This window comes from Pseudochaenichthys georgianus, chromosome 12, assembly GCF_902827115.2.
Source record: "Pseudochaenichthys georgianus chromosome 12, fPseGeo1.2, whole genome shotgun sequence".
Lineage (NCBI taxonomy): Eukaryota > Metazoa > Chordata > Actinopteri > Perciformes > Channichthyidae > Pseudochaenichthys > Pseudochaenichthys georgianus.
In genome coordinates this window covers 24,130,062-24,156,900 of record NC_047514.1, presented here as the reverse complement: position 1 = coordinate 24,156,900, position 26,839 = coordinate 24,130,062, and the positions used below count along the sequence as shown (strand labels likewise).

The 26,839-nt window shown below is 44.0% G+C and overlaps 1 protein-coding gene across 8 annotated transcripts in view; it reads right to left on the bottom strand.

The window, feature by feature from the left end:
• LOC117455833 (disabled homolog 2-interacting protein-like) overlaps positions 1-26,839 on the bottom strand; it is a 207,373-nt gene that overhangs the window by 61,275 nt on the left and 119,259 nt on the right. For 7 of the 8 annotated variants that reach the window (XM_034095420.2, XM_034095421.2, XM_034095428.2 and 4 more), the window contains exon 3: positions 26,709-26,827. In XM_034095420.2, the coding sequence (XP_033951311.1) occupies positions 26,709-26,827 (119 nt within the window). Of the gene's footprint in view, positions 1-2,729; positions 3,148-26,708; positions 26,828-26,839 lie in introns of those variants that run through there. The other variant, XM_034095426.2, reaches the window with a different exon arrangement.

The window sequence follows — 26,839 nt, the reverse complement described above, 5'->3', positions numbered from 1 at the left end:
TAAAGCAGCTTACCGAGGAGGGATGGATAAACACGGGCAGTGACGTCAGCTGTCCTGTGGGCTTATTAAGTGTGAAGGAGAAAGTGTATCAGCGTGGAAGGACACACAGACCTGTAGGACTGAAGCCTCTCATGTCGGCGCCTCACTACATCCTCCAGGGCAGACGAGAGCCAATAAGTGATTCAATTATTGACAACGCACAACACTGCCCCGTCACGAGCATGCTCCCCTCGCATCCTCTCCCGGGCAGGGCAGATCCAGAATACTGTTACAGAAAGTCTGCACACTTCAAGCACCCTTCATCCACAATGGCAAGAGATTGAAGTCGATATGCTAACGTGCTATTTGCAGACACGCATCGTACCATTCAATGCATTACACTAATTGTATACCAGCCTTTAGAATTTAAGATACTTTGATGTAAGGCCTTTAATTCTCTCCCCTTAACCGATTGATTGCTTTGAATATTACAAGCCTAAGTGCTATTGTGTCTGTCCAAAGCCCCCCTAATGTTTTGTGTCCTGAATCATTTAAATCAAACATTTAAAATGCATTAGATCAGGGTCTCCCAGTTCCAACCTCCTCCTCCTGAATAATGGATACAACAGGAAGTAGAGGCACTTCTGAGGGAAGTCAAAACGGATACTACTGTTATGTAACTATTACTGTCTTTGTGACTGTTTGAAGGAGATTCTACACTATTGAAAGGTTTTCTGGACACTGCAATACAAATGAGATAACTATTCACAACAACAACAACAACAACACACAGCCTGTATGTCCATGTCAGTCTGGTCATGATTGAGTCTTGTTGATTGAGTGTTAATCTGTGGCTGACCCCCCCCCCCGTCTCTCTGCTCACTGCCAATGGTTCAGACTTATTGACCCCCCCCAGTAGTGGAGTGACCCATGGGTGCGGCGCTGACCCACTCACCACCCCCCCCCCCCCCTCGTACATGTGTCTGATCAAATCCTCTGCTCCACTTCACCGGCTCCGAGTAAATCGATGGACATCAGAGATGCTCCGTGACAGAGTAAGAACACTCAGACAGAACGCTGAGAGACGCAAAGAGACGGGAAGGAAAGATACTGCACAGCTCTGCGTCCATGTGTATCTTCATATCAATAACATTATTTATAATATATCAAGTGTTCAATTATTCACTTTGCTCAATTTCTACATTCCGTCCAAAAGCAGGAATTAAGAGCCGCCTCCCGGAAGGTGAGCGGACATTGCATAAGAGGTTTAAGTACCCCAAAATAAAACTAGCACACACAATATGGAACGTTAACAATAGCACACTGTCATCCCTATTATGCCTCGCCTGTATTCCAGTCTTCTGATCTGCATCCCTTTTCTCTCCCCGTCTCCCATTGGCTGGAATCACCCCCCTCTTTGTCCAACTGCATGTTTTCGGGCTGTGAAAATGACTAACAGCTCTATTTCTCGCTCAGCCATCCCTTGTCTAGCCTTCTGGTTAGCAAGCTTCTGAAATAGGATGGGAACATGGAGACACAGACACTCCACATGTGCATGCAGTGTGTGTGCACATGTGTGCAATCTGTGCAGAAACATGTGCTCATGCATGCAAGCAGATCCAGTCCCCCAGGCTGGAGGAACACACACACATCACACTGTTACTGCATACAAATGGAGACGGACACACATGCTTGTAGCAGAATATGATGAAGTCGAGCCCCGTTTTCTTCTGGAGGGCTCGACAGCAGGCTACGAGCAAGAGGACCACCAGCTGAGCCCTCACACTCAAACATATCTGCATACTGCGGTACAAGAGCCACCGAGCCATCACACTATATCTGTTTACCCAGCCCAAGATGGCTTTCTGCCTGTTTAAGTAAACTATAATGTGGCAGGGAGGATCAACAGTATGTTCGGTCCAACACATACAACTAACTGGGATAACTTCATTATACTCGCTTGTACAGTCGGTTGTATACAGTATGTATTATGTAACTGTGTATTAACAGGACAGTGGACTGTCAGGAAACGCGTTTATATAACCCATCCGTACAATGCAAATACTACTTGAGCCGCTCACACGATGATATGTACTGCCTGACTTCATTCTGTCTTTTAGGATGACTTTGAATCTAATGCCGGGATATGAACTCCCCAAGGCCTGGGTGATATGCTGAGTAACCTCAGAGAGTAGCCTCTCATCTCATCCTCTCTTCCGAGGGAAATGTATATACAATGAAATGAGCTGTTGCTCTCCGAGACACCCTGCACCTCCAGGACATGCAGCTCTTTCTGTAAACTGCTAATTGCCTCCAACATATGACCCGCACTCCGAATGGCAGCCAGAACGAGCCGGCTGACCTCACAGCGTGGGCCAGTCATCTGATTGGTGTTCGCTGGCTGCCCCTCCGTAACACAGGCCGGGTGTTGTGTGATGTCGCTACATTTAGAAAACAGCCACTATCAAAGCGCCCTCTCTGCACTATCATCTCCGGTGTTATATCACACCGTGGATGCAGCGCTCTGAACGGAAGTCCTTTGGGAGGTGAAGGCAGTCGCATGACACATGGCAGAGTAACCTGAATGTACGCAGGCTATAGCAGCCAGAGAGGAGCAGGGACACAGCTGGGCAGCGTAACACTCTCCGTGAAGCATCCTCAGGTCGTAGGCAATCAGCCGCTGCATGAACCGAGGCAAGCGGACACACAAAAGGGCGGGAGTGACATGTGAAAAGCGGAGTAACACTCACCAGGCATTGTCAGAATTCCACAGAACAATCAAAGGCAGTCGGGGAGAGACACCGAGGCGGACCGATAAGCAGAGAGGCAGGGATGGATGAGGCGATTTCAAAGCTCCATTCCCCCTCCTCCTCTGCTGCTGCTGCTGCTCGCCCCTTTCGCTTCCTTACGTGTGCTTCTCTTCCTCCTTGCTCTCCCTGACTCCTTCTCCTTTTCCTCCCGCTGCTGCTTTAAGACAAGGGGTGGAGAACGAGCGCTCCACTGCTCTCACTCTCCTCCTTTCCTTATCCCACCCTGTACAGAGCGTGCCCTACTTCCTGTGTTGCCTCTGAAATGGGACACACACTCTCTCCTTCCCTTTATTCTGATATATTCTCACTCCGAGGCGGGATGATGAAGACCGGTGCCCTTTTCTCCCTCCTGCTGTCTCTCCCCCCTCTCACTAACCCCAGCCAAACCCACTCTCGTTCCCTGTCAGTGAATGGCTGCCCCTCCCATTTCTGTCTCCTTGCGCAGGGAGGAGCCTGCATAGAGTGTGCAGGAGAGGGGGGTGGTGCATGTGTGCGTGTGTGTGTGTGTGTGCGCGCGCGCGCGTGTGTGTGTGTGTGTGTGTGTGGCGCAGCCTAGCTTGGCCCTGCCCCCCTTGTGTGGCTCCAGTGGGAGTGTGTGTGTGTGCTCTTTGTCCTGTCAACTCTGTAAGAGGTGTGCTGCTTCCCTGTCAGCCTCCACGCTGCTGTCGCCTTGCTCTCGCCGGACTAAGGGGTGGGGGGGGGGGGTGCATATACATACAACCTGCCTTGAGCATGGACCAGGTTCAGCTTGACCCCTGATGTGCAAGAACATTCCCTTTAAATATACAACTTTGAGCAATGTATACGCATGTGTAATGTACCCTCGTGCAACCATGCTTTATTGGCAGCTATAAAGCTTATGTTATATGGTCACTCTTTTTAGCATATCTACTGCTTCTTCTTTTGTTATCCTGCTGTACTTATCTAATAATAATAATAATAATATATTTTATTTCTATAGCGCTTTTCTTGAACCCAAAGACGCTTTACATTTGGGAGGGAGGGTAGACAAACACATTTTTTTTTTTTTTTTTTACTTGTGTTTTTATGATGCAACACGTGTGCAAACCTAGTTATTTTTTAACATGTATTGTATTCTCTTTACTTAATCTGCACTATACTTCTGCTGTTGTAATAATGTACATTTCCCCGTAGCGGGACAAATAAAGTAAATTCTGAGTCTGGAGACGAGGGCTCAGTCTGGGGCTCAGAGAGAGAGACACAGTGAACATGTGAGGCTGGAGCTTTGGCTAAGTGACTTGGCTACTGGGGCCGGCCAAAGGGTGGGTAGTAGGGAGACTGGAATGTGGGGGTGGGGGGGGGGGGGTTACCATGCTCAATTTGAGCCAGGATTGGTAGACTGGCAGAGTAGATAGGGGGTGAGTTTGAGGCTTTTGCTAGAGCTTACACACCAACAGAGCCGGCACGAGGGATTAGGAGCTGGGGCAGGACACACCAGTGAGGCAGCTGTGAGGAGAGTGGCCTCTAATCTGCAATCCCTGCACGTCTGCAATGATGTCACCAAACATGACATCACCCTTAGCCTCTTTTCTCCAGGACACAGACACACACGTGCATGTGTACACCGAATGACCATACGATAGGATGTGGAAGAGGTTACACATACTGAGATCTCACTGTACACCCATCAGAAACACAAGGTCAGTTTAAAAAAGACCAGATCATGGAAAGTAGCTGAGCAGCTTGAGGCCGGCCCCCTGCCTCCTCCTGCAGGAAAACATCCCACTTAAGTGTAGCAGCTTTTGCACTTACCAACAAGCTGATTGTAATTCAATCTCAGCGTGGCTTGGTGTGGATTATAGATTAAGGACTTGTTCTTACAGAGAAAGCAATGTCAGGTGCAATCTGGTGCAACTGCTCTGAAATGATGGGGATGGTTAACCTCACACTGACTGCAAAACACATCGTTCTTTGGTGAGCTTATTTCCCACTTCAATATTGATTTTGTTCCCAGAACGGAGCTAGCTCAAAACCAGCAGAGAATGCAATAAAAAAACTTCAAGTATTTCATGTATTATTTTGTCTCGGCGTTGTTCGCTACATGTGTTGTAGTCTAGATGAAAATTGCTGACCTCTATTATATATGAACATTGTAGGCTTAATATGCAAATGTCAAAGCCTACTGATTATTAGACATTTGAAAGAAAGCATAATGCAGCCTCCCTCTGCGGTGAAATGATGAATATCAACACACTTGTCATTCGGTGACAATAACAATGACATGCTGGTCAGTGGATGTGTCTGGAACCCACTGTGTTTGAGGACGAGAGTGCATTCTGGGAGCAGGGGGCTATTTGCTGAACGTCTGACCCAGACATAACCCAGCTAACAATGACAGCACTCAGAGAATACTCACAGCTTTTTAAAGGCATACTGTCGAGTGCCGTCTCATCTCTCCTTCACCTCACTGACTGTCCCTATAGTAACCATTCTCCATATAGTGAGCATGTGATGCAGCACAATGACGGCCATGAGTAAAGGATGCAACGGGGGGAATGTAGACTCCAACAATAAGTCAAATAGACTGTTCAGTTTGGTGCAGCCATGCTATTTTAAAATGAACATCAGGCCAATGTCAAAGAGGCTCTATTATGCTGCATGGGCTTTTCCCTTTCCAGTAGCGTGGTCCAGGTTTGTGTACATGTAAGTGATCTGCAGAGGCTAAAATCCTTGTGTTCCCTCCAGAGGAAATGTCTCCCCTCCCCCGCCCACCTCTGCTCATTGGAGCCCTTTGTTAACTTCCGTAACATAGTGAAATCACTATGGGTGCGTCTCGCTTCGGTTATTTTTCATTTCCTCGCTCCTCGGGCTCGGTCTCACCGGAAGTTGATTTGTCTGCGCCATCTTGAGTCGCGTCCCGGTGGCCTTATCTTTGCCGGAGGATCGAGGAGCGATAACGGAGGAGCAATAACGGAGGAGCGGTAATCGAGGAACGACGAGATCATCTTCCGGTGAAATCCTCGGAAACTCGCCCCGCCCCCTTACTGTGTATCGCTCACTGATTGGACGATGCAGCGCACGCACCGATCTGGCTGCTGTCAGACGATCAGCTGTGCGGCGTCATCACAAACGGACGTCGCTCCACGTGACGCTCCGGAGGAAAGGACGTCACATTGCTCTTAAAACTAATTTCCCTGCTTCTCGTGGTTTCCTTGCATCCCTCCATGCTTCCTTGGTGGGAGGGACTAGTCGCATGGAAACGACGCAAGGAATCCATTTAACCGAAGTGAGATGCACCTGAAGTAACACTCGCGTTTCTATTGGCTAGCGCTCCAACAGTTAGTTAATAAGTTGAGGGGCAGGACATCTCTGAGCTGTTGACCAATCAAAACAGATCCGGCCAGCTAACCAATCAGAGCAGACTGGGCTCTGGTTTCAGACAGAGGGTGAAAAGAGGTGCTGCAGCACAGGCAGTACGAGAAAAATAAAGAGCTTTTTGAGCATTAAAGCATGGAGACATGTCCCAGTAGAGACACTACATACTGATACAGAGCTGAAATGTGCATGATATGTCCTGAGGGGAGATAACCTGTGAAATGCAACACCTCTGACGTTAGCTCCTCCGTGTGCTTGCAGGACAAGCTATGAGCAGACAGAGGTAAACAGCATCTTGGTTCCTAAATGTTTGCTTCTAACTAGGTCAGAGCTTTGCTGCCACATATACCAGTCTCTCTCTTCTCAGTTTTCACAGAGTTTAATTCAGTTAAATGAGAAAGTAGTGCAGCAGAAGTATTTAATTCACAGAGCATGATAACGAGTATCAAAAGGAATGATAGATTACAGTAACCATGATTACATGTTCGTCGTATGTGAGCAGATCTACTTTAGAAACGTGTGATGTTCATATCAATGCACACACAAATACGCAATATCGAGTAGATATGAGAGACATCTGAGAAAAGGGTTTTTAGTGGAGTTTCTCGCTGCCTGTTTTTCTGTCCAACTTTTCATTTCCTCACTGGGTCACAATGGCCGGGCCTAATTCAGACACAGCACAACAGTCTGACCTTAATGAGGCAGAGTCTGGTCCATTGTGCAGCACACCAACCATTGAGCTTCATCACTGCTGAAGTGCTCCATCACAAGGTTTCTAAACACACTTACTCATATAGAAGCGCACATTATTAAACGTACGGAATTGTTGCAACATTGCTTCCAGAGTGATTTAGTTTGTGTGAAGTTCAGTGGTAGATGTAACTGGAGGCTGTGTGTAATGCAGCCTGACCGACGATCAGGCGATTCCTTCATCTTTGTCCGCAAAAAATCCCACAATGGAACAAAATTATCTCCATGAAATGAAATGATGAAAACAAAAACCCTCTGTAAATCTAGTTTACATTTCACGGAGCTACTCTGACTGTACTACTGTTCATTCCTATCAGTTACATGTAATGATGATAACATGTTTTTATACTTCTTCTCATGTTAATAAGCTTGGATAAGGAGCAATGCAATTCTTACAACAGTATGTCAGATGCACACAAGCAGAGGTTTGCAATATATAGGCTTTTATAAGTTCATGTCAATATAAAAACCCTGGCAGGCTACACACAACATATAAAAAGATGCTTGAAAGGGAGGTTGAGCAGTAAAGTGGCACAGAGGCCTGTGAGTGAAGGGAAATTGATAATTCAGTGGCTCTATAGGAGTCACAGAGCGCCACATGGACTGCCAGTGCCATTTATGACCTCTTTTATTGCGCAAGTCTGTGTGTTCCTACTCAAAATAAAGATATTATGTGTAAGCTTTATCCACACACATATTTATCTTTCTTTCTTTTGTGCATGGATTATTTCTGTTGAAAGATTAAGTTTAAAGAGTGCCAAAACAGTATTTCTCTTATACATTTAATACTGCTCTAATGCCAGCTCTAAAATGTCAGATATTCACCTTCATAACAGTATATGCCGTGTTTCCTTTAAATTCAGTTCCCATACAACAAAACTACATTTTCAAATTTTTTTTTTTTTTTAATGTAACATACATATTGAAGTTTGGCAGGATGGATCAATCATGCTGACACAGGAAGGCCGCTGTTATTGTCCTGTTTAAAAAAAAAAGGAACTTAAACTAATTCAAATGTATGTCTGTAACTTGACTATCATAACAACATACCGTACTTTTCGGACTATAAGCCGCGACTTTTTACCCCATTTTTTTTGTACAGCTAACGGCCACTAGGGAACCTCCTAAATCTATGGATTTTACAGGTAAAATTAACCACCTTTAACGCTATGGGCTCTATGACCGGTCCGCGCCCGCCACCTTTAAGCGGCGGGCTCCAGCAGGAAAAGCTGGAGGCCGGAAAAGAGTGAGACAGGTAGCGTGCCAAAGTAAAAGTGGAACCGAGAGACGGAACGAGAGCAAGACAGACGGACAATTTAGCTGCTGCGGCTTATATGCAGGTGCGCTTTATAGTCCGGAAAGTACGGTACTTCATTTTAGACAAACCATACAAGTGTAGTGGAGGTTTTGTTTTAACTAACAACCTTATCCATGTGTAAAAGTGTAATGTTTTCCATGCAATGTAATTAAGAGTATGGTTCAGTTGTAGAACGTAATAGAGTGGTGCAGGGATGACGTATTTACCCGGAAGTAAGCTGCGCATGGATTCCCTCGACAAAAAGGCAATGGGATTTCTCCATAGGATTTTGCAAAATAGCTGGAAATAAGGTCTGTGGAAAGCAAGCCGGTTTGATAAATGCACGTTTTAAGCCGGATTATATCCACATGTCTACTTCTATAATTTTCTAATCGTAAATCTAGTCGCCAGAAGCAAACATGCTAACGTTATGCTATAAATGAACTACATCAGGCTTCAACGTCACGCCAACTTCACATCCATGTTCAGAAATACAGATTCAAAATTGTACGAGTTGAAGCGTTTGTTTGAACACTTTGCAGGACGCAGGTACTTGCTTTCAAGCAGAACAGGGCAAACAAACTTAGCGGGAGTGTTTTACGTGTTCGGCGTAATGACGTACAACGACCTCCTCAACTTCCGTAGTCCTCTTCAGCCACTTGGTAATAGTGTTGTCACGATACCAACATTTTGGTTTCGATACCGATACCAAGTCAAGAATTGCGATTCCGATTCTTTTTCGATACTTTTCTTAAAAAAAGGGAAACACGGAATATCGGCTTTAAAATTAGGAATAACAGATGATTTTAGCAGTCAGAACAACTAAAGCAGCAGTGTTACTAAGAACATAAACGCCAAAGTGTCACATCTAATATAAATATATATAAAAGCATTTATTTTAATTGTGTAGCAGTGAGTTTAACATTTTGGCAGCACTGTTGAGCATTTTGAAAATGTATTTTCATGCCTCTGTGCAAGGCTGAGTCTTTCTATCTTTATAGCCACTGGTGTAAAGTAACTAAGTTCATAAACTCAAGTACTACTTGGGTACAATTTTGAGATACTTGTACTTTATTTAAGTATTTCAATGTTTCTTTTGCTACGTTGTACTTCTAATCCACTACAGTTCAGAGGTACATGGTGTACTTGTACTCCACTGCATGTATTAATCCCTTTAGTTACTTCACAGATCTGGATGAATGATGTGAAATCTAACCAAGTGTTGAATCAGACTTTAGTTCCACCTGGAGTAAATCCACCAGCTACCCTGCAGAATACAAAGTACTTCAAACTAGCTGCACCTTTACCAGCTTTGAGAACACTTTCATGATCAATCATTATAAAACATATCATATATATTATTCTGAAATGGACCAATCTGCACAATGACTACTTTTACTGTCGCTACTTTAATACTTTTACTTGAGGAACATTTTGAATGCAGTACTTTTACTGTAACAGAGTATTCCTACACTCTGGTGCTTCTAGTACAAGACCTGAGTACTTCGCTACTTTAACTATATTTTGATGATAATACTTTTGTACTTTTATTTGAGGAACATTTTGATTGCAGGATTGTTCCTACATTCTGGTACTTCTACTTTAACTCAAGTACAAGACCTGGGTACTTCTACTTTTACTCAAGTACAAGATATATACTTATACCACCTCCGTTTATAGCCTATGAAAAAAACTAATAGAAAACGAAGGCTAAAGCTAACGTTAGCAGATAGTGATGCTAGTTTGCTAGTTACATTTGCTCAACGATAATATTGCGACAGAAAAACTTTTCAGTGCACATCACCCTCTGCCGCTCCGACAGGGAGCTCTGCTCTGAACACCTGAACGGCCCGTTCACAGACTTCTGGCGTCTTTTTTGTCAACAAGCCGAGGCGCAGAGGCCATGCTTCTTGTTTTCTCACATGCTCTGGCAGCTAGCGCGTGGCCGCATGCACGAGAGAGAGGGGAGGGACTTAGAACGTGCTTGAGAGGAGCGGGACTGCAGGCACAGCTGCAGTGCAGGGAGTGGAAGCAGAGCGCTGAACACACACGGCTCTTATTAAAACGGCGCTTTTTCACAGGAGTACTTTTCCCCGTCATTCTTAAAGTACCGATACTAATTAAACGGAGGAATCGTACCGTTTTTAACGGCAGGGTATCGCGGTACCTTTCAAGTATCGGTACACCGTGCAACACTACTTGGTAACAACCATCGTTTTTCAGACACGTACACTCTTCAGAAATCACCAGCGGGGTCACTGCTGATGGATTTGATGTCGTAGAACAAAACGTGATCCGTCTCTTCAATGTGTCTCAACCACAGACCTTAGTTCCAGCTATTTCCCCAAATCCTATGGAGAGATCCCATTGGCTCTGAGACCAGGGAACAGGAAGTGGTGAAATGCTAACTCACTTCCGGGTTTCAGGACACGTCACTGCACCACCCTGTGGTAGCACTGGGACGGGTGGCGCAGTGGTCTGTGCATCCGATCATCAGATCAAGGGGGGGTGCTGGGGAATTCCAGTTCGAAACCCGCTCCCGCCGCCACTGCGTCAGGCCGTTGTGTCCTTGGGCAAGACACTTCACCCGGATTTGCTCCTGTGGGTATTGTCCACAGTACATGTATAATACCAATGTGTACTTGTAAAAGCGCCTCGATGACCTCGAGGCGTGAAGATGGACGGTGTGGCGCAGTGCGCGGCGGGAGCGGGTTTCGAACTGGAATTCCCCAGCACCCCTTGATCATCAGATCAAGGGGTGAAACCCGCCGCTGCTGCGTCTGTAAAGCCGCTGTGTCCTTGGGCAAGACACTTCACCTGAACTTGCTCCTGTGGGTATTGTCCACAGTGACCATTGCATGTATGATATGTGTGTAATGTGTGTATATGTAAAGCGCTTTGAGTCATTGAAAAAGCGCTATAATAAATGTAAGGAATTATTATTATTACAACAACAAATGATCAACACAGGTGCCTGTTTACTCATTTACCATACATCTATTTCTTTAGTTTACCATACATCTATTTATTTAGTTTACCATACATCTATTTCTTTAGTTTACCATACACTTAATGTCTATTCTTATGGTTTTTCATACAGTCTGCCTGTGTTTCTATAGTTTACATTTAGTTGAAATGAAGGAACACAGTCAAAAGATGCTATGAGAAGGCGATAAAGTTGTTGTATAGCTCTTATATGTGCACATGATAAATAACTGAAAGCTTATGCCTGGGGTGGATTAAAGAGAGGAATGAATTAGTGTTTGCATGCGTACTGAGCATCCTTTAAAGGATGGCAGGGTCCAGTTCTTTGATGGATACCTCGGTATTCCTGTCACGCTCCAGGCCCTATCCATTACAGCTCATTACCCCGGGAGGGAATGAAAGAGAGGAGACCCTTGGCCGGGCTCACAGAAGGCCCAGCAGGGTTAAACATCCCCCCCCCCCCCCCACAGTACCAGCTGGACAGGTGTCAGCAGCACTACTAATGCAGGGAGGATTGTGCTGCACATTATGGAGGCAGTAAAGTGATCAGAGGTACTATACAGCACAGCTTCTCAGATCACAGGAAACATCATTTGGTCCAATGTACATCTCACCCACTGACTGAGGGGAGGAGGGAAGCATACTTCTCTTAACTTAAGTAGGTTTCATTTGACAGATTTCTATCTTCAGGGTCAATTTCAACTGTTTTCGTTCTCTTGTATCTTCTATTTTGAGATGTTTATATTGTATAATTGTTTATTTTCTACTCTTTTTATTTCAAATGATGTGCCATACTTAGTGTATGCTGCTGCTGCTTTCTCCAATTGCAGATAAATAAAGTACATCTATTCTTATCTTAAATAAAGAGCAAAAGGTGTTTAATCAGTGCTGACATAAGACGTGGAACCGACGACAGTTGAAATATAATTGAAAAACGTTGTCATGAGCTTGTCATACAGAAATAGGAGCTCGTGTTGCAAAGCTTTTTGAAGGGCTGATTTTAAAGCAGTTAGCTCGATTGGAAAACATCTGTAATTCTCTTGAAAGATAAGATGCAGATAAGTGCATCAATTTCTTCAGTCTACAAACAAGGATGTATTGCCGTACATATGTACATGAATAATCTGCAAGTGGCCACTCAGCTGTGCCATGTGTCAACTTCTCAGTCGCTGAATGTATTCTTTATGTTAGCATTAATAGACTCTTATGAAGTTTTGATTACATACACTACTTATCACAAGACGTGTAGAGATATTGAAGATATTAACACTAAAACAAAGTCTTGTGTTGACCTTCAAACACTCACAAGCATCTCCTCACCGAGTCTTTGAGAGAAGCTTTTTCACTTTAGTTGATTCTGATGTTCTTGCCCAAGAGAGGCTTTGAACAACAAACAACAACAACAACACCAATCGGCTTCAGAGGACTTAGTTAATGTACTTAAGCTACTTTGGGGAATCTGTTTGACAGACCTGACTTAACCTCACATCAATGTGTTAGAACTGTGCTGGTTATCTCTGTCAAACTGGTAACAACATTGAGAGAGGTAAACACACACACACACACACACACACACACTCAGCCAGAGCACTCGAGCTTCAAACTGAATGATGTGTCCTTGACGCAAATGAAGAGTCCTCTGTTTATCAAAGCAGGGCACATTAACCTTTTCAAAACACCTACCTCTTCCTAAGCACCTCAACAACACAGCATCATAGTTGAATTAACAAATGATGATTCAGAATGGAGAGGGATAACGCCATGAAGCCTAATACACGCAGACACATTAGAGTCATTAGGCGCTGCTGCTATCCGAGTCTGCGCGGGATAGAGCTGAACAATGCACAGTGGTGGGTGAGACCTGCTCAGAACCACACATTATTACCCAGAGAGCCCCGTTTCATCTGCACCACATCATGCTGAGGCATCACAGATGAGACGGCGAGAGGGGAGTGCCAAACACGGAAAGATACAGAATTCCTCAGCCTGATTATACGGCTGCAACGAACATAATGAAAGCAACGCTGTTGGTTTGCCTCCGATTGCCCAAAACAATCTGTAACTGGAAATGTGATTGCACTACTGAGGGGCATTACTTTTCTGGAAGCCCTAACTGTGTGTGTACGTATTGCTACCGATAGTCATAACCAAAGGAAACTGAAACAATATGTGAGAACATTATGCAGTGAATGAATACATTAATGATTTGATATCAAAACGAGTCACTTCTCTAAATGAAATGCGAGTGTCTGTATTTGTATCCAAGTGTCTATGCTTGTGTGTGAAGTGTGTACGTGATCAACACGCATGTGACCTTCAGCATAAGGGAAGTGGGATTGATGGTTTGACTGCAACAAACAAGATGGAGGATGAACAACAAGTACACGAGTGACTTTCCCCATACATGAGTAGAGACAACAGTTTGGGGATCAACACAATGATGACACATGTGAACAAGTGGAGGCACAAGGATGTTGCTGCAGTGGCACGGATTGCATGAGAGGGGGCAGAGAGAGGAGAGGAGGGGGTTTAGGGACAGGGCTGAGTTTAATGTAGCAGAAATCCACCAGTGATCTGCAGCTCTGAACATTAGTATTAGCATGAGGACACAATAAGACCGGAGTAAAGGAGTGATTGACAGCAAAGCAAAGGCAAAAGAAAGTAACAGCAAGAGAAGAGGAGAAAGTGAAATGTGAGGAGAAGCAGGGGATATTATTAAGAGTTAAAAAGGCCATATTATGTTTAGTGGTTTTCCATTTCCTGTAGTGTGTTATAGGTTTGTGTGCATGTAAATGGTCTGCAACGACTCAAACCCCAAAGCCTCCACGAGACTCCTTTGTTTACTTAGGAAAAAACCGCACATCACGATGTTACACTCGTGCCTCTTTTCGTCAGCGCTCCAACACAATAGCCACGCTGCCACACCGCAGTACTTTTCCCACTTTAGTTCTGAAATGCCGCGTTCACAACAAAAAGAGCCGGAACTAAAATGAGTTCATCAGAACCTTTTTACCCCCTTTTCCGTCCCTGCTAGAGAGCAGGGACTTTCGTGGGAGAAAAAGGTTCCTATTTCTGATTGGCTGGGCGGATTGCAAACCACGCCCCGTAAAACTCCCAAAAAGTTTTGTGAAGCCGCCATTTTATTATCCTCGCATTAGCATTATTAGCATTATTAGCATTAGCCCAGTGCACAAACGCAGAGAGACTAACTTGAGACAAACGAAGTTGTTTGCGGCCTGCCAGTAAACCCAAAGCAGAAGAAGAAGAAGTGACGTCAGCGGCTTCATTTGCCTAATCCACCCCCAGGGACTTATTCCGGTGTGAACGCGATCTGCTCATGAGAACTAAAGGTTTCTCATGAACTAAGTTCTGATGAACCTTTGTGGGAAAAGTACTGCGGTGTGAATGCGTCTATGGTACATGACAAGCTAAGGGGTGGGACATCTCTAAGCGTTTGACCAATCATAACAGAGCAGGCCAGCTAACCAATCAGAGCAGACTGGGCTCTGGTTTCAGACAGAGGGTGCGTCTCACTTCGGTTATTTTTCATTTCCTCGCTCCTCGGTCTCGGTCTCACCGGAAGTTGATTTGTCTGCGCCATCTTGAGTAGCGTCCCAGTGGCCTTATTTTTGCCGGAGGACCGAGGATCGAGGAGCGATAACGGATGAGTGATAATCGACGAACTACCAGACCATCCTCCGGTGAAATCCTCAGACACTTGCCCCGCCCCCTTACTGTGTATCGCTCACTGATTGGACGATGCAGCGCATGCACTGATCTGGCTGCTGTCAGACGATCAGCTGTGCGGCGTCATCACAAACGGACGTTGCTTCACGTGACGCTCCGGAGGAAAGGACGTCCCATTGCCCTTAAGACTCATTTCCTGCTTCTCGTGGTTTCCTTGCGTCCCTCCGTGCTTCCCTGGAGGGGGGGACTAGTCGGAGGGAAACGACGCAAGTGAGGGACGCAAGGAATCCATTTAACAAAGTGAGATGCAGCCAGAGGGTGAAAAGAGGTGCTGCAGCACAGGAGAAAGATAAAGAGCTTTGTGAACATTAAAGCATGGAAACACTACATACAGGTATAAGTGGACATGATCATAATAGGACCCTTGAATAGACGTTGGTATGCTGGCAGAGCCAAAAGTGAATGCGGGTAAGAGAGTGAGAAGCAGAGAGGAAGAGAAGCGGGAGCAAAAGAAAATAATGTTGATATTACAGTTGAACCACCTGGGGAATGTTTACAGAATTTAATAACTCTAAATGGCATCACTTTATTGGATTTATGGGTGGATGTGTCTCTCCCTCCCTCACTGCGCTTTTCTCACACACACACTCTAACACCCCCTCCTGATACAATTGCCATGGCACCCATTGGCGCAGCGTTATGAAAAATGACAGGGGGTTTGTATCGAGGGCTCTTGAATTATGTGACAGGCAGCCTTTCGGAGCTAAGGGGAAAGCTTCTTACGACACACACGCTGATACCACGGCTTCATTACCTTCGCTGAAATAGATCAAGTAAGCAAAACCTAACCCTCCAAACACATTTGTCTAAATCTGTTTTTTTAAATAGATACAAAAACACTCAATCCAATACAAATGGTTACAAAAAGCTCCTATTATCTCATAGGTTCCTTTAAAATGTTTACGAATGCTATTCTCATATCAGGAATTGGTCATAGCTTCGTAAAGGACACAGAGGTCCTCTTTGAAGTTGTTTGAAAAAGCGTTTTGTCTGTTAAAAGTATTATTAAAATGAAACCACATTTCTTTAGAATTGACAAACGGTTAAAATAATTTTTGTGAATGTAAAGATGTCGCGTCTTTATAAGATCTTATTTGGAAAAAAAGGCTTTATATTTCAATTGTATCATTTGTTATCTGCAGCCCATAGAACTTAAACAAAAGTATTGAAGATTAAGAATCCTGCCCTCGGTCGTTTCAAATCCTCTTTCAGGATAATGTCAATTCTCTGTGTTTTGTAATAGCTGTCGTTGTCTTAGTTGTAGACATTTAAATATATATTTCATTTTTGTGCATCCATTTGTAGACTTCATTAATGTGTTCAGCTTCCTCTCCCAGCATGCATCTATACGACCTCTCAGCAGGCAGCATTCTGTGTGATGCACACACAATGAAAGCGTATTGTTTGAGATAAGTGAAACAGCAATAGACATACGGGTGTTATAAATCGCTGCAGCCATTTGATCCATCTGCTAATGTCTGTGAGTGATGGCAAACAGCTTTCCTGCTGTGCAAGAGACGCAGCCGCTGCATCAGAAAGCACGAGTCATTGGTCACACGCACACGATTACAGACTGAAAATGCCAATCAGTTATTTTCTGATCTACCACCACTGGGGCCACAACATCAGCACAAAGACTTCTTCCTATTACAAAGTAAAGAAGCAGGATAGACAGCAAGTCACCTGCAACCTCGTCAAAAAGGATTTGGGGAAACTTTGTTGCAACAAATGACAGGGGAAAACAACTTTTTCCATAAGAGGAGAACATCTGATGCAGAAATAAGGACACTTCTGAGACCTTACATGTTTAGTTCACACAAAAAGAGCTTGAATATGCTATTAATGATGTCCCTAGGGGTTTATGTTTATGGTTTATGTTTGTGAATAATTCCAAGATTGAGTGATGGCATGTTGAACGATGATCTACTATGTTTAATAATGTATACACTTTTTTTAAATGTTATAAAACATATCTGATTCATCTCTCATATACTGTAGGCCTGATGCCTTGTCAAAAAATAAGTTAATTTATAAGTTATTGTAAAATATAGAGATGAGTAAAGTGCCTCTTCATGTTTTTCCCCCTTTTATCTAATACATTTGACTAACAATTGTTTATTTACAAGCTCCTGGCCTCTGGTCATTTTGCAAACCCCGGGGCAAACTACAGTATCCCTGCACCCCAGTGAGAACATGTGAGTGTGAAGCATGCATGTATTTATAAAGAAAACAAGATGTTGAAGAGGGAGCAGAGTGTTACAAGTTCAGCTAAAACACACAGGCAGGCAGTGAATCACTGATAGCTTGAATATTTAATGATACTGTATAAATGACCCTGAATTGCAGTGACCGTCGACATCTGGCATGATGCAACAGGAAGGAAAGCAGCAGCAGCAGCGAGAGGAAAGTGAACCGATCACAGACCTTGATAATGTTTATTTAATCCGGCAATTGTGCCTTTATAGGAAACTGTTGGATGATAATTAAAAGGGGCCAGCTATAGCTAAGTTTGTTGTGGAAACACACAACGTATATTTAAAGGTCCCATGACATGGCCATTTCTACTGATCATATTTCCATTGTTGAGGTCTACTAGAATAGATTTAAATTGATCGGTCACCGATCGAGATCGGCCGATACTCACACTCCAGCGATCAATCGGTGCTCTCTAAACATGCCGATCGCGAGAGCCGATCGCATGACGCAAAATACATGACACTTTTCTCTGTGCGCGGCAAAACAAGCTCGCCAACATGGCTTCACCGGTCTAGCAGTATTTTAAGGTGTCCGAAAAAGACAGTAAAATAGCGGAATGCAACGTGTGTGAAGCAGAAATCCTGCAGCTCCGCCCGCTGTGACGGACCGGTGAGCGGAGCAACACACAAGAGCTAGACCTAACGCACTTAGCTATTTTATCTACCTCTGGAACAAGCTAAACTAGTTATACATATATTTATTCTTCACTGTCGGGTCACTCATTACTGGATCAGTGAGCTGCATGAGATACTGACAGGCTGTCAGGAGAGGGAGAGAGAGAGGGAGAGAGAGAGAGAGGGAGAGAGAGCGCTTCCGCTCATTTCTCCCGTGTTATTCTCCAAAGTGAATGTTAACTTGAATAATGTACATAATTTGAATGTAATAATTAAGTGGAAGCTCCAGTGAATGAGCCCCATTAACTGAGTTTTAAACATCACTTTAAATGGAAGATTTAAAGTGATGTTTAAATCTTCCATTTAGGCCCCGCCCACTCGATCGGATCGGCGATCGGTATCGGCCGATACTGATTCGGCCCCAAAATTGGCGATCGGAGCATCCCTAGTTGGGATGTTGGGAGGCTCGCTGCTGCGAGGAGTGGACAGGTTTCCGGGTCGGCGATACAGCGAGAACAAGCTAAACTCATCCTGAGCACACACAAACACTCACAGCCGAAGTAAAACAATAAGTGTGGCTTGATATTGAGTAAGAAAAAGGTTTATAACGCTGTGAGAATGGGTCTGCTGCGGAGAGCATTTCTCCGAGATCCCAACTCGTCTATTACCAACCAGGGAGCTCTCTGCAAGTCAATGGGGACTCCCTGTTAGCCAAGGGATCCTTCCTGGTGTGTGAGGTGCTCCACGGATTGGTCCATTTGGGCGTTCTGGGGCAGCACAGACAGGTCTTCTCTGTGTTAGAGTTTTACTCCCTACAGCAGGGGTCTCAAACTCAAGGCCCGGGGGCCAAATCCGGCCCGCGACTTCATTTTATGTGGCCCGCAAGAGCTTGCAAATAATATAATACGTTTATAATATAATATGCCCATAAACTACATGTCCCACAATGCATCTCGTTTTGTGACATGCGCACTGAAGAGACTTGCAATTATTTGCTCTGGACTTCTGCTTTCAGACGTAGTTAATTACTAAGTTATTATCCTATCTGATAATAATCCAATTCAGAGGCAATAATGTAATATAATACATTATTTTATATATATATATTATATATTATAGTTACAACCGGCCCTTTGAGTGCAACCTTTATGCGAATGTGGCCCGCAATGAAATTGAGTTTGACACCCCTGCCCTACAGGGTGCACTTTGAGGGTGTGTGACTCTGCAGAGCGTTTACATGCAGAACAACCTTCATAACACAAGGGGACGGGTCATAACCGGAAAAGCACGACATGGGACCTTTAAGCTATTTTTTAAATGTCCTATGTGAGTGATTAAATACATTAAAAACACTGATACGTTAACTTGCATTAAATGTATTATGTCAACACATTTCACATAACTGTATTTGGTTAGATGAAAGCAATAACATTAAGTTGAACATATGATTTTTTATTAAAATGTAATATTATTGCTTTTAACTAAACTAATACAGTTATTTGAAATCTTTTGGCATTTATTTCATTAAATTCAAAGTTTCAGTTTTTTCAGTGTATGTACTTCCTCAAATCTTTGTCTTCTATACAATGTCACAGTATATGTAGATGGGCCAAGGAAATAGTTGCACCTGATAAACTACAACAGTTTGAATGTCCCACTGTGTCCATCCAAGGCACTCTGCTGTTGGTAAAGAATCTAAAAGCCAATATGTTGCAGCAGCTATGATAGTGTCCAGTGTGTCCACAGAGGCCGGTAAAGGTCGGTGTCCATCAGATGAGGGCACCGGAGCTGGTGAGGGTCAGATGATATCTGATACAGGTACAACGTGTAAGGAGCAGCAAGAGACATACGGTATGGTTAGATCCGGTCACCGCACAACACAACACCAGACCATCGCATGAAACACTAGTGAGTGGCATTAAGAATGTGATTTGTACCCACATTAAGGGTATTCCGATCACAGGTTAAAAAGCTTCCATAAAAGTTCTGGTACTGCATCTTCATGTCTGTACTACCCTCGGTTCCATCAGTACAGTAATGAGAAGCCCTGGCAATTATGTGAGGTACTGTGACTTTCATTAGCAGCGTATCACATCTGGATGGAAACCTGGACCACAGTCTGTTGCCCAAATAATTACCTCCACTGCCACGGTGGCAGCTGAGACGAAGCTGTGCAGCGTCTCACTATCTCCAGTTGGTATTCACATCAACACATATCCTGACTGTATTCTGAGGAGTGTAATAAAGTATAAATAGATGCAATTCCTTTAGGCGAAATAATAACAGTAATTTGCTGGTGTTGTACAGTGTCGGTGTGCGCCCACACGCTGCTGTGTTTCTGCTTAGCCAATCAGCGAGTGTCCAGCCTCTGTTACCACAGATGAATATTTCATTTAGTAGTCCAGCTGCTGCTCATCCGCAGGTCGCTCTCCTGAGGCCTCCTCAGGCTGCATGGCCCAACACGCTCACGGGAAATGTGTCGTATGATATTAAAACGTGCAAATACTGCAAAATCTAATAAGAGAATATGTTATGATTATTCTAACTAATACAAATAATATTCATGCTGAAATATTGTACATAACTCTCTGATGAGTGAATACTAAATGTTCCCAGCATACATTCATCTCACAGTCATGGCTGCACACCGGTGAGTTTACAGGCTGTAGGATTCCCACCCCCCCCCCCTCCCATCTCCATCTCTCCACGTCTCATCATCTCTCCCCTCTTCTTCTTCTGTTGGGAGGCTGCTCGCGGGCTGACACCGACTCCTCTCGTAGCACATTAGTCTCTCAATCTAACACTCTTTCATGCTTTCTTCCACAGAAACATGAGCAAACAAGCGTGCATGTGCTACTATATCCGTCCGTGGCCATATAAGGAGCTATAGGAGTGTAGGCTCTCTTCGCTACATGAGGATATGTGTATGGAGACGACAGCTGCATATTTAATTGATATTTCACAGAAATGTGACTCGTGCAATATCTAAATCACGGTACGTGGAATATTTGGATAAAGGTGTAATTTTAGAAAACACCTAAATAATGTATTGAGTTGTTGAAGACAAACAGTATTCTACAGACTTAGGAAAAATACTTGTTTTTACATTACATTGCATTTAGCCGACGCTTCTATCCAAAGCGACTTACAATAAGTGCATTCGACCAGGAAGACACAACCTTGAAGAAAACTGAATCATAAGTACATCAGGCTTCATAGAGCCAAGCATTTCAAGTGCTACTCAACTGGCTGTAGATAAGCCAGTCCTTTATTAGTATATAAGTGCTTTGTTAATAGTTCTCTCGCTCGAGGTGGAGTCGAAAGAGATGAGTTTTCAGTCTCCCCCGGAAGGTGTCTAAGCTATCTGCTGTCCTGATGTCAATGGGGAGCTCATTCCACCATTTTGGAGCCAGGATAGCAAACCCACGTGTTTCTGCTGATGGGAACTTGGGTCCCCCTCGCAGCGAGGGTGCAGCGAGTCGTTTGGCTGATGCACAGCGGAGTGCACGTGCTGGGGTGTACGGTTTAACCATGTCCTGGATGTAGGAAGGGCCAGATCCATTCGCAGCATGGTACGCAAGTATCATTGTCTCAAAGTGAATTCTAGCAGTTACCGGAAGCCAGTGAAGGCAGCGGCGGAGCGGCGTGGTGTGGGAGAATCTGTTTGTTACAGATCCTCTTGTAGAAATCTATACCATGATGATATCATTTGACAAAATGAGAATGTGAAAAACATAGATACAAAATGTTTAGAATCATACCGCAAATGAGCTTTCATTGAACACACAAACTCAAACAGATGACTGCGGCTGAGGCACCAGATAGCAAATGGTATGCAGTTAATAAGTAATACAAACATTTATTTGCAGGCAATAATTATGTTGTATATTTAAATACTTTCAAAAAGGTATAAACTGGTTTCACCTATCTTGATCTGTGGATTTCCATAAAATGGTAAAAGAAAAAAAGATAATATTTCCGTATAAAAGCATAAACAACTATTTCATTAACTTACGATCACTTAGGAATGATACATTTGCTAGAAACAAACAGCAAGACAATCATTGTATTACTAGCTCCAATGGCTTGTGCAGCTCTAATGGAGAGCGTATCGGAGTCAGCTGAGATAAAAGACCTCCTGTAGTCCAATTCCCTGTCTTATTAGCTTCCTTTGTCATTCTTGATCCGAGGGAAACACATACGTGCTGATAGGTTAGCACATCCTCACTACTGTTGTAAGAACAGAGAAAAGGAAGGGGGACAACGAGGTCGGAATAGGAGAGTGATGAGTTTGAAATGGATAGAAGGAAGCGGGGTTAGAAAAATAGAGGCATTATAGAACTGGGTGGAAGTAGGAAAGGGAATGAGAGAAGACAGCGGGACAAAGAGAGGACAGATGAGCTCATTTTGTTCCCTTGCACCAGAGAGCCAGCTCGCTCAGTTCCACACTGAACAAGCGCTAGTGTTCCCTTGTGAGAGTTTGACAGTGATGGTAATGCCTCATTAAAAATACGAAGAGAGGCAGAACTCGGCTCGGAGTTTTGAGAACAAAAGCTGCAGAACATCTTTTCAAAAGCAGCACCTCCATTCATTAATGTCCACAGATGGACACGTTGGCTTTACTCCAAGGCGCTGGGAGATATAGCTGTTACTTTGCATGCATGGGAACACCATCAAAACATTTCAACAACCGTGCGATCACAGGTCCGGAGAACTAACGGACGTCATCAAGCCAGGCCAAATGTTTGCCAAGTGGCTGAACTGCTGAGGACATCAGGAGAGGTTATCAGAAATGGGCAATTACCAAAGCCTGAAGCAAAACACCATCTCAGGGGCAGCGCTGTGGACGCGAGGGCTAACATCGATCTGTTGAGTTCAGACGGAGACCAGAGAAGGCGGGACTGATAGAAATGATAAGAGGCAACTTTATAAGCTGGGCACTTCATATTTCAAATATAAATGAAGTCACTATTACTAACCTCAAATGTTTTCTTAAAAAGGAATAATTCACCCTCAAAATAACGATATTATACATAAATGACTCATCATTAGGGATGGGTATCGTTTGAAGTGTATCGAATCCGATTCCGGTTCTGCTTATCGATTCCGGTTGTTATCGATTCCGGTTGTTATCGATTCCGATTCCGGTTGTTATCGATTCCGGTTGTTATCGATTCCGGTTGTTATCGATTCCGGTTGTTATCGATTCCGGTTGTTATCGATTCCCCGTTTCGATTCCAAAATTGTAAAAGAAAGAGGTCAAACGTTTAGATAACAAAAATATCTTTATTCTTTTAAGCTTTACAGTAACTGACATTTTTACAAATAAAAGATATACATGCAATACAAATAGCTGTGCTTTATTTTAACGGAGCTATGCCTGTGGCGAGCTATTAACAGGCATTACACTGTGCCTTGTCTTTTTCTTCTTTAGTGGAGCATCACTTCAGAGCGTTTACCGCGACCCATCTTTGGTGTTATGAAGTGACTGAGCTCGTGAAATGTCTACGGGAGGGCGGGGGGAGCCTCGCTGCGGGGCAACTGTGGGCCGCAACGTACATGATGCCGTTTTAAAAAATTAAACGCGGTGCCGTCCGTTAGCGTACCGAGCCGTTCTGTGATTCTCCAGAACACACAGATGGCCAGTCCGCCCTTACCCTGTATTCCACCGGGTCACCGCGGCGCAGACGGACCCCGTGGAATACAGGGTCTACCGCGTTTAGGAACCGTTAAGCAGAACCGAACGTCTATTTTTTGTATGGGTACCCGGCATTTTCTTATCGGTCCTCATCTGGAGCCGAGTTTCGGTTCACAACTCTACTCATCATACACGCTTTTAACTCCTAAAGGAACGTTATGGAAAAGTCTTAAAAACAGCATGACTACATCAAGAAAGGTTATGCGTGCTCCACACTTTTCTGAGGATTGTTAAAGAACATGGCAAGTGTTTTAAATAGCAACATTTATAACACAAATGCATTGTCTAGGCAGTAGTGAGCAAACGAGTGGATTTATAAGATAATACTGTACTTCTGAGACTTGAAAAAACAGATGCTCTGATTTAGATTTGCTGTCGTTACATTACATTACATTTAGCTGACGCTTTTATCCAAAGTGACTTACAATAAGTGCATTCGACCAGGAAGACACAACCTTGAAGAAAACTGAATCATATAAGTACATCAGGCTTCATAGAGCCAAGCATTTCAAGTGCTGCTCAACTGGCTTTAGATAAGCCAGTCCTTTATTAGTATATAAGTGCTCTGTTAATAGTTCTATCGCTCGAGGTGGAGTCGAAAGAGATGAGTTTTCAGTCTGCGCCAGAAGGTGTGTAAGCTATCTGCTGTCCTGATGTCAATGGGGAGCTCATTCCACCATTTTGGAGCCAGGATAGCAAACCCACGTGTTTCTGCTGATGGGAACTTGGGTCCCCCTCGCAGCGAGGGTGCAGCGAGCCGTTTGGTTGATGCAGAGCGGAGTGCACGTGCCGGGGTGTACGGTTTAACCATGTCCTGGATGTAGGAAGGGTCAGATCCATTTGCAGCATGGTACGCAAGTACCATCGTTTTGAAGTGGATTCTAGCAGTTACCGGAAGCCGGTGAGGGCAGCGGAGGAGAGGCGTGGTGTGGGAAAACTTTGGAAGGTTGAAGACCAGTTGTTAAAGGAATGGTATGCTCATGACACTCATTTTTAAATAATTATCATCCGATAAAACAGACCAGTCTCTGCCAGTCTTTTTTTTTTTTTTTAATCCGATGACATTATCAGTGATTTTAAACTGATTATATACCGAAATAACATCAACACTGTGGGCGCCGCCATTTCCCGGACGTGACGTAAACCATGCGTTTGGTTTTCGAAGACACGTTGATCTCCATGTTATTTACTGTAGTTTCTCTCTTCAAATATGCCTCACTGTATCGCGAAATATTGCCACAATTCTGATAGGAACAATCCACGGAATGCTCGGTTCCATCTGTTGCCAAAAGGTAAGCATAAGAAGTACATTCGGAGGCAGCGAAATGTGGCCGGCCCGAACCGAGAGATTTACAGGCTCATGTATGCAGCGAACATTTCAAATTTCCGGACGACTACTCTGAGAGTATGATAAAACATAACATGGGATTTATGGAACAACCATTACTTAATGGAGATGCAGTACCATCGGTCTTTCTGGTGTCATCACCGACCAGGACACCAGTTCGGCCAGTTGAGAAATCGCCCTCTGCAAGTGTGAAGCCACGGAGGAGCAGAAGTAGTGCTCGGAGTAAGAATAAGGTATGTTATAGCGCATTTCCATTGCAGCGGCTAGCCCCGTTTTAACGTCCTTTAGCGTCCAGGCCAGGACAGTTTTTGGTGGCCTTTCCATATAGCGTAGTACCGGCTAGTGTGTATTTTCCCGGCCCCATAACATCGTGATTCTATGGCCAGGGACAACGAAGCTGAGTATGCTAAACTAGAGAGGGAATCGCTAGCAAGGGTGGTACTACATGCATACATATAGTATCTTATATCATCTTCCCATTATACCCACATGCATTTCCAAACATTTGGACTACCTATGTTGCAAATGTATTATCTTTTCAATTTACACACGGCATCTATTGCACGTCTGTCCGTCCTGGGAGAGGGATCCCTCCTCTGCTGCTCTCCCTGAGGTTTCTCCCATGTTCCCTTTAAACTGTGGGTTTTCTCTGGAAGTTTTTCCTTGTACGATGTGAGGGTCTAAGGACAGAGGGTGTCGTATTGTCATACTGATATGTATGGCTGAATTCCCCCATCCAATCTCTTCACATTGGTCAAAACTTCTTCCTCTGCTGACGAGTCCGAACTCAAATACTCCCCATGTTTCCGTGTGTTGACAAAGTGAACGCATGGATGACGTCACGACCATCACGTGACTACTGAAAATGGCAAAAATGGCGGCGGCCAGACGGAATATACAAGTTTTGATAAAAAAGAGCTATAAAATCATTATTTACCGGGGAATATCGCTGATTTCTTCAGGGTATGGTTTAAACATAATGTTTCACTAAATACTGAAGTTTTGATTAATTATCTAATGAGTGGACCATTCCTTTAAACATTCCTCCCAATTACTTCAATATACAAAACCTGTATCTGTTTTTAGATTACATGGAGGAATTCACGGATAAAAAATGCTTCACAAATTCAAGTAACGAGGCGAATTACTTATTACAAATGTGGTAATTTTGCGGGTGACGTGTTCCTGTAAGCTTACTCCTTCACATTCAGTAGAATGAAAAACCTAAAAAAAGGCCAACAGCTGTTTGAGCTCAAGAAAAATCATCTATTTTAATAGATTGTATGAATCCTTACTTGTAAAAAGGTTTATTTGATCTTATATCTTGGGTAAGTCTAAGGTACCTCATGGCACCATAGCCCTTGCTATAAAACAGCATATGGCATATGTTTATCACCGTGAGGAAAGCACAAGCAGTTTGCTGCTGTGCTTGCACGCTTTATTAGGGATGCTTCAGGTGACAAACTTTCCTTGTTGACAAAGGTTTGTGACTTGATGAGCTGCTTTGTTGCGATCTGCATATATCAGGTTTTTATTCCCAAGCCCTTATGGCAATGCAAATACATTCATAATTCAGCATACACACTCTAGCAACAACTCTCCTAATAATCAAATGTGCCATGGCATGGAACGACAGAGGACATGAGATTCCTCCTGTATTACAAAAAGCCCACAGAGGGAGAACACGGTACAAGTGACAGACGGGAGAGTCAGGACTCACTTGTTTTCACCAACAAAACAACACGCAAATGTCAACAGCGACCTGAATAACCAGCTGTCAGGCAGAGACAGAGAGGTACCAGAAAAGACAAGAAATCCAGCACACACCGGCACACACACCGGCACACACACCGACACACACACCGACACCCCCACACACACACCGTACCTGTCATTGTCAACGCTCCTGAAGCCAGGCAGGATGTGTCTGAAGCTGGAGTTTCGGTCCAGTTTGGGTTGGCTCTTGGTGCGCTTTATGGAGCCCTTCAGCCGGCGACTGAGGAAGCCCTGGTGGAGAGA